This window comes from Pomacea canaliculata, linkage group LG3 (genome assembly GCF_003073045.1).
Source record: "Pomacea canaliculata isolate SZHN2017 linkage group LG3, ASM307304v1, whole genome shotgun sequence".
NCBI classification, from domain to species: domain Eukaryota; kingdom Metazoa; phylum Mollusca; class Gastropoda; order Architaenioglossa; family Ampullariidae; genus Pomacea; species Pomacea canaliculata.
This window is the reverse complement of record NC_037592.1, coordinates 8,889,848-8,898,754: the sequence shown is the minus strand read 5'-3', so window position 1 is coordinate 8,898,754 and position 8,907 is coordinate 8,889,848. Positions and strand designations below refer to the sequence as shown.

The 8,907-nt window shown below is 39.5% G+C and overlaps 1 protein-coding gene across 2 annotated transcripts; it reads left to right on the top strand.

The window, feature by feature from the left end:
* Positions 1-4,327: 4,327 nt before the first annotated feature.
* LOC112560098 (cell wall integrity and stress response component 2-like) lies at positions 4,328-8,907 on the top strand. 2 transcript variants are annotated; one of them, XM_025231682.1, is made up of 7 exons: positions 4,328-4,810; positions 5,107-5,259; positions 5,703-5,743; positions 5,952-6,029; positions 6,328-6,593; positions 6,860-7,010; positions 7,407-8,907. In XM_025231682.1, the coding sequence occupies exons 2-7, from the start codon at positions 5,180-5,182 to the stop codon at positions 8,498-8,500; spliced, it is 1,710 nt and encodes a 569-aa protein (XP_025087467.1). In that variant the 5' UTR covers positions 4,328-4,810; positions 5,107-5,179; the 3' UTR covers positions 8,501-8,907. The 2 variants fall into 2 exon arrangements, with proteins under 2 accessions (XP_025087467.1, XP_025087466.1); XM_025231681.1 differs by having other exon boundaries at positions 4,329-4,810; positions 6,860-7,058.

Here is an 8,907-nt window from a genome sequence, read left to right as displayed (position 1 = left end):
TAATATTTGGTATATTTTACTAAATTTATTATATTTCTTTCCTTTCTAAATATTTATGTATAATTATTATTATCGCAAAATTTATTACCATTTCGACGCTTGTCTTCAGCTTCATCACTTCATCAAGCTTTGTTTCTGTTTATATATATATATAAGATACATTTAGTGTGGATCACAAAAGTTTCTCGGTCATCCTAAGTTACAATTCATGATAAGGAAATTTATTTTCTTAAATCGACAGTAGAGACATCCGACGATTTACTTACACTCAAATTAACATCAATGGCCGCGATTGGACCTTTCATCAGCGTTACCATGAGATTTGGGTGCATCCTCCTGTTTGGATATGTGACACTTAGTGACAGGTTAGCGTGAATTACTACAAACTAGTCTAACAACCAAACTTTGCAGGCCTCGTTTATGTAAAAAAAAAAAAACAAACAAAAATAATCCTTTGTTCGGATTTTCGGTCATTCGGTGAGGAGAATAACAAATTACTCAACAATAACTTACAGAAGAACGTTGGTGAATGAGTTCGTTTTAGGGCTTAAAGAAGGATAACAAATGTGCAAAGATGTAAAAAGGTAGTGCTAAGTGCTTATTTAATAGAAAATAAGTTTTTCTTCTGCTACTTGCAATATTTTGTTTTGTTCCTTTGCTCGAATAATCGTAACCTGTTGAATGTTTTAGTGAAATCTGCTATCAAGGATTCACTGGACTGGACAGTGGAGGTAGGTGTCGTCTCTTGAATATAGTGTAGCATCATAATTCTTATCCTTCTATTTATACAGATTGTATAGATTAATATTATGTTATAGTTTGATGATGTTTTCATATTAACATGTACTGTTTCTGTAATAACGAGCTGGATTTAAACTGTTGCATAAACTGGATGGTACAGTTCTGCTGACTAAATAATTGTAACCAAGGTTGAAAAAGGACAAACTGATGTTTAAAAGGACAGTTACCAAATAAATAGCTGGTTTTGCTTAAGACGACATTGCTTTCCTTTACAGGTAGCTGCACGTTTAACAAAGGTCATTGCTGTGACTGGAAAAGTACTGGAGTGGAGACAAAATGGGAAGTGAACAAAAGTAAATGTTTTTTCTTTGCATTTTAGAATTTTTCCCGTATGTGCCTTGTTTCTACCTGATATCAAGCATCATTATCTTTATCATCGCCATTGACAGCGTCTTGATCTCCCGACTGTGGTACTGAACAAGTGTGTCTTCGTGACATCACACGAGTACATACCACCTCTGTCTCAGTGTCGTGGCTGTAGTTTGCTCAGTCTAACGTCTTTTAAACGTTTTTTTTTTTTTCTCATTTCGTTTTTTTTCCAACTCGCTGCGGATTTCACAAGATCGTTTACATATAGGACACAGTCTTTTAAGCTGGTTACTTGGATGAAAATTGTGAAGTGAATCTCAACAGAAGGACACGAGAAACACAACTGGTGGAATCTGACAATCAGCTGGAGTAGTAATACAATATTCAACGCTTGGACGTGATTTTGCATGATCATCTTATATTTACTTTCAGACGGACAAGCTTTTGCGAGCATGGTGTGGAGGAATGAAGGAGCCAGAGCGACTCTCACCAGCCCGTGGATGTGTGAAGACAACTTCACGACGATCTGTGTCCAGTTTGATTTCATGTTTGATAACCCTAATGGGGGCAGACTGACTCTTAAACTGTGTCACGACACCAGAACATGTGAGGATTTGTGGTTTGCAAATTCTGGAGACAAAAATAAATGGTTCTGGTACCATGTTAGCGAAACTATCACTCTTACTCAAGGAAACCGTTTTCAGGTACAGTAACTATGTCGGCTGTGATCTTACTGTCGGTTATACTCAAATAATTACTGTAGAATGGGAGAAACTCATTAAATTTGTTGCTGCATGTTCCTTTGATTTATCTCTCTCCACTTAGAGGTAAGAGGAACGTTTAGCCCCGTGGTTTATCAGGGATAGAAAAGGCGGGGATAGAAGATAGTGAGTTTTGCTTTCTCTTCAAAGTGCGGTGAAATAGCCACAAAAAACCACTCGCAATTCTTCGCTCTTTACTTCCTCCTTTCGGCTGTTTTCGTTTGTCAGACATTTGTGTAGTCTGTGCTTCTCAGAGTGGAGAAAGGAGGACATGGATGCAATCATCATCATCATCATCATCATGTTATCTACATACCGTGCCCACGACTTAAAGATTTCCGTAGGGACACTGCTGTAGTCAAGTGTTCTAGTAAGCCTTCCAATGATAAGAACACTAAAGTCACGTGGACATTAGAAGGTCCATTGCTTTTAATTACCTGTTGCTATGTGCAGAGTCTGTTGAGACACTTACCTCTGCTTGTCGTTTCCAGATACAGTTTGAAGGTGAGAAGATAAAGGACATGATTTATCGAGAAACAGACTTCTACCTCGACAACATCGTCTACAAGAACTTTTCTTGCGCCCCAAAAATCCCATTGATCTTTTCGTCATCGACGAGAAATCACTTGACCAGTGAGACTGTAACAACAGAAAACTACACTGAACTTTCTAAACTACAAACAGGTAAGACATTTAAAGCTCGGTCAGGGTTCAAGGGGAACTGTTAAAATCGTTAGAGTTAGGTAGGATACAGTGTCACATGTTCATGAGCAATTTTACTGAAATCATTAGAACATCGTATGACTCAGTGTCAAGATTCATGGAAACTGATAAAGTCGCTACAGCCTGGCATAATAACAGCAGAAGGCTTCATGGGAATTTTGTTGAAATCTGAGGATAGTCACTGTGTTTACCATGCATTACCCTGTGTACCAGTTCGTGGTAACAGTGAATGGGAAGAAACTGTCCGTTATGTTCTACAACATTGTATTATTATTCAGAAAGATTTGTGAGTATAGAGTTCGGTGAGAGAGGGAGTGTGTGTATAAAATAACAAATGACAAATCCTTATTTACGAGGGTGACAGAATAAGCCAAGGTTTTGTTATTTCACATCTAGTCTTATGTCTAAGGAAAGGCAATCGAAACACTGCTTGAGTACAAGCTAAGGCATTAATAAAGGGAATGTTACAATATAACAAAGATGGGGTTTGGTGTCTAATCTGACCAGATCTGATTTTCTTACTAATTATAATTAATGTGACATTTGGTGCATGTTTATTTTTTGATTGTTAGTAATGGGTGTCTGTGGTGTGTTGTGGAAGGCTTCTGAAAACAACCAAAGTTTTGTATAGATGATATAAAATCTCTCAATTTCTAAAAGAAGTTTGTCGAATTCTAGCAAATGCGCGAAGCTAGAAACACAATAACTTAGTTTTGCTCCGAAGAACATCAACGCCCTAACCTCTGTAAAAGTCTTTTTTATTGCCGATGTCGATGATGACAAGACAGCCAAACAGAGAAGAGAAAGATGTACATACTTTAGAAGGGAGTTCGTCAGTTTGTTTATAGTCTTGTTACCGCCGGCATATTTGAAAAATAATCATTCTGAGTGAAGAACCAGACATTTTCTCGAATACAACAAGAGAAAGGTCGCGCGTCTGTTCTTTTCATTTCACACATGTGACACCACAGACTGAGCCTGAGCTTGTGTCTTGTCCTGCCTACAGGTAAGTATACTATTTATTTTAAAATATTTCGAGGTACTTCCCAGAAAACACTATGGCTAGCTTATCTTTCTTATCAAAAGAAACGAGGGAAAAAAGCTCTCGAAATGCCGTGTCGAGTGAGACGAGGAGAAAGGTCGCCTAATCCCATGCCAAACAATATTAATAAAGTATTTATTAATGTAGCGAGCACCAAATACGTGGATTTTCAAGAGTAGGGATAGATGACAAAATATGTTAAACGTGTCAGTCTGAAGTAACCTCTGCACTACAGGTATGTCGACTGCTATTTTGATTAAATGAAGTAGTTCATTTCAACATATAAATTGCGCAAACATCGTGAACATCGAGAACACACAGTAGTAATAGTTGTACTGTGGTTTTATTTCACCTTATTATCACTCAACCACGAACTTGTATTAATGGAACGCTTTTTCCAGTTAACTACTAAAACGAGGCTGGTGGATACACAGCTTCCGGTTTAGTCACGTTCATTGTTTAGGCTCGCCGAGACTAGCAGCGAAGAACTTCGCAAGAGGCTTATGGTTGGTCTCGGCAGACACACAGCAGTCCACCTATACAAGTCCGTGGACTTCACTAAATTCAAAATAAGTTGTAGTAAATCTCATCTGAAGCATTGTTCAGCCACTTGATATCAGCTATCTATCCAGTGTGGAGACAGCCGCCATAGTCACATGTACTTCGCATGAGCAATTTATTTACGTCCGGCAACGAGTGTTTTCAAGTGGGAGTTGATACTGATAAATACTAGGAATGTTCCACTTCCACCAGGACTTGGCAATAAACGAATTCGAAGAATTTTTAATATATTAGTGCAGCGAATGGTGCTTAGTGTGGCGATACTGATTGTTCTGCAAACATGAACAAGTTTACCATGTTGTGCTATTGAAAACAATTACATATAAAAAAGCACCACATATTTCCTGAAGATGAAAGTGCCGCCGTCAACCTCCAAAGGGTCGCAACGCCGTATGGTATTGACAAATGTTGGCAAATATATTGATATATCCTTTCAAACAAGTCTGCAGCAGACGATAATCGGCTTACAACTCGCCCATCACATGTACTTTCAGGAAGTAACTGATGTCAGAGGTGGAGCTGCATCTGATGAAGGCGGACACTGTTCCCTGGCATCGCCATTACAAGAGCTGTAACTCTGTCAGGTACACGTCCATCTGAGGCTTCAAAAGTGGTGAGTCCTAAATGAAGGCAATACTATCGTAATTACATATTTATAGTAGGGAACCACTTTAGTAACTACTTGTAGATGTACACAATATTGTCTTTGGTTTAATAATAATAATTCAACATTTATATCATTGCCACTACTACTAATACGATAGTTTCCTTCAATATCTGCTGTTATGGGATCATTTTTTGTAGGTGTGTGTAGGGGGGGGGGGAGCGGGGGGGGTCATTACTAACATCCACTTTTCATTTTCTGTTCATAATCTGAACTTGCTGCTAAAAGTTTTTCTGTTTTCGTAGATCCCCAGTTGACATCGAGAATATATCGCAGTCTTAATCCGCGTTGATTCACTTCCCCCTTGAGTTAACAGCAATGAGCTTCCTAGAAATTATCTGTGTTGCTGTGATTTATTGGAGCCTCTTTCTGTCCGGATGTGTGACAAATGGTGACAGGTAAGAGGGTTTTATTACAAACTGTATCTTGTGGTCTATTGTCATGCACAAAATGAATCATTTATGAAGATGTTTTGACTATTTACCGAGGGGTATCACATTTATATGAAAATAATAATAATTAAATCATAAAGTATAATTACGTGGTAATTATAGCAACACATGGATGGGCAGTGTAGGCGAGGAGTAAAACACAAGTCTTTAGCTTACCACCAGTCAGAATGTAATCGTTTGAAATCCTGTAAAGTTTTTGCGGAAAAAGCTAAAATAATGAACTGCATTTCAAATAAAACAACATTTCTTAAGAATTTTTGCGATTTTGCTTCTGTTTTATGTAAATGTTTGTCTGTCTGGCTTGAGGGCTTGCTTACGGGATGGTTAGGGGTCTGTCTATTTACTTATTTACTATCTTAAATATTCTAACCTATTTTTGAATATTTTAGTGAAATCTGCTATGGAGGATACACTGGGCCCGAGAGCGGAGGTAGGTTTTGTATCCTGAAACAATTTCTTTCCTAGTACTTTCGCTGCTGCTAATGTAGCTCTATGATGTGATGCACTAGTAATATCCTTGACTTCTTTGTTGTTGTATGTCCTCATGGCAAAAAAGTCAAACCTCTTTGAAATAGATAGAAAATGTGTGTAAATATACATAGATATATGCTGGATGTCAATTTTGTTTCTCTTTGAAGGTAGTTGCACATTTAGCAGCTCTGGATTGTGTAATTATAGAGGGACTAATGACGGAGCACAATGGGAGGTCACTAACAGTAAGTGGTATTTCGTGTATTTCTCTCTCTTCCCAACCAGATGATATGCTAGATATAAGACATAGGTGTCATTATCTTCACAGCCTCAGTATTATGTTTCTTAAAAATACAAAAGTCTTAGAGTGGATCTGTCCAACGAGAGAAAAGATACATAGCTAGATGTAGGGGAGATTATCATCGACACTTCATTCTTTATCTGTTGTGAAACATTTTATTGTGAGTTGCAGTGGTGTCACAGAAACAGTTAAAACAACGGTCTGGAACTCTCTGATACTAATAATCTCATGTTTGTTTTCAGATACAGAAGCTTTTGTTGACATGTATGGAAGGAACAAGGGCCACAGAGCAGTTCTCACCAGTCCGTGGATGTGTGGGGACAACATCACAACGATCTGCATCCAATTTAATTTCATGTTTGATTGCCGTGATGGGTGCAGACTGACTCTTAAACTGTGTCATGTAACAACAGGATGTCACGTTGTGTGGTTCGCAGATTCTGGTGACAAAGATGAATGGCATCAAGCACGCTTAAACATTGCCCTTACTAACAGAGGGCAGTTTCAGGTAAATAAATAAAGTTTGTTGTCTTTACGCTGATAAAATTCTGTTTGTATTCGAACGTCAAATATTTTAGCATCCAAAATATTGGTCAATATTAGTGTTTACGATACAAGCCAGTTAGAACACTCAAGTCATGTCACAGCCATGTTTTATCTATTATTTCTAGGTTTACTATTTCCCCGTGTAACATTGATTCTTCTTCTTCTTCTTGTCCACGTGTTGAAACCTTTATCTCTTCTCTATCAAAGTCATGAACTCATCTTTTTCAGATACAGTTTGAAGGAGAGAAGACATACGATCGATGGATTCATACAGAAACAAACTTTTACCTCGACAACATTGTCTACAACAACGCTTCTTGTTTCACCGACTCGGCTTCAGCTCCTCCACCGACGAGTGATGATCTGTTATCGACTTCGGGTGAGACAATAACAACAGACACTTCTACTGACCTTCCCACAACAACACGTACGATGTTTTTTAAGCAACTGCTTGATACAGATTTTAAGCCCGTAATAAAGGTTAATAACATATAATTATACAAATGTTAAAATTATAATGGTATTTGTGTTTTTGCGCAGACGCAAAAAAGGATCATGGATGCTGTTGCATAGACGGTCTTAACTTGAGTTAAGACAGCAGTTAAGCAAAGTACTGTGATATTGCTTTAGATGACATTAGTGTCTTCAAATGTTCCGTTTGCCATCTTTGTGGTAAGTAATGTCACGTGACTTTGCAAGGTAGTATAATTATTTGCATTCGTTCATCTATCCACCCATCCAATTGATGAAACTGTTGTTGTTTTCTTGATAACAGAGCAATCAACCATCCCACAGAGGACAACGGCAATGCTGGAGGGGTCATCATTCGAAACCAGCAATACGATAGACTACTTTAAAAGCACAACAACGATTAATCCATCGCAACCACTATCCACAGTGTTAAAGCGGAGGATGATTACTGCCTCCCAGCCATGGACAACTTCTGCGAAAGCTTCTATTACTCCTGATACTCCTGATACTTCTGCAACTACAACTCCTTCTACTACTACTACGGCGACAACCACCACCACCACAACCACGACCTCCTCTCCCACCACCACGACCACCACCTTCCCCACCACCACCAAAACCACGACCACCTCTCCCACCACCACCATGACCACATCCCCCACCACCACCAAAACCACAACCAGTACCACCCCTGCTGCCTCATCTGCTACCACATTGTCCACACCTGCAACAACTTCTTTAAGTGAAACATCTATGACTACAATTATGACAACAAAAGAAATGACAGAGAAAGGAAGATTGTTTTCAACTTTCACCCCAGCAGAAGAGGGAGAGGTCAGTAAGTTGACTAAAGTCAGCCACCAAAACGAGGGCTTGATGTCAGAAACAGAAGGGACATCAACTATGACTACTTCGCTCGTGACAGACCTGTCGTCAGTGACGTCCCTTTCTTTGGACAAAGGGCCTCCATCTTTGCCCACAGGGTCTGACGTTCTGTATACAGATGAGTCATCCGGTACAGGTGATGCTCTAGACAAGACCACCAGAAACCTGATCAACGACAAAGACTACGCCGACCACAGCAGCAGAAACAACAACAGTGTGATAGTAAACCAAGACAGAATCGACAATGTCGGAGACTCTATCGCTGACAACGGCAACGACGAGGAAAAATCAGGAGCACACAACGCACAGGCTACAGAAAGCGGCGCATCTTCCACCAGTTACTTGCCCTTGATCGTGGGCGTGACGCTGGGTCTGGCGGTCGGGATGGCGGTGATGAGTGTTCTGGCCTGGATGTGGGCCAGGAACCGCCGGAAGCATTATGAACTGCCGGTGGAGAAGTACCAGATGAACATTATCGGCAGTATAGAAGGCAACCGCACCAGCAATGACTAGAAGACCGGAAACAGTTCATCGATGATCACAAACGATGGGTGGACGAAAAGGAAGCTTCGGGAACTTGGAAGGCGGACTGCGACTGGGAGGACAAGAGTTTGAACCTCGAGCTGAGATAGATTCCTTCAAGCGAACCGCAGCACCAAACCAGTTTGTGAGCTCTGCAAAAGCAGGGACCATGTGTGCACGTGTGTTTTTACTCGCTTTTATTTAACTCACTATGTTTGTCCGTCCAGTAAAATTTTTATAATCAATTTGTACCTACTTCCCCTCGTTCTAGAGGCAGGAAATGTTCACCAGTTACTCATTCCAGGTAACAATGCAACATTAAATCATGTCCTGCAGTAGTAAAACTATTTTAAAAATGTATTTTTATTCATTAGAAAAGTAAATTTTTCCAAAATCTA

What these genes read in the sequence shown, in the direction of transcription:
- LOC112560098 (XM_025231681.1), top strand. Translation starts at nt 5,180, where the DNA reads ATGAGCTTCCTAGAAATTATCTGTGTTGCTGTGATTTATTGGAGCCTC. An exon ending in ACAATGGGAGGTCACTAACA is followed by an intron (nt 6,030 to 6,327) that starts GTAAGTGGTATT and finishes GTTTGTTTTCAG; the next exon opens with ATACAGAAGCTTTTGTTGAC. An exon ending in TGACCTTCCCACAACAACAC is followed by an intron (nt 7,059 to 7,406) that starts GTACGATGTTTT and finishes TCTTGATAACAG; the next exon opens with AGCAATCAACCATCCCACAG.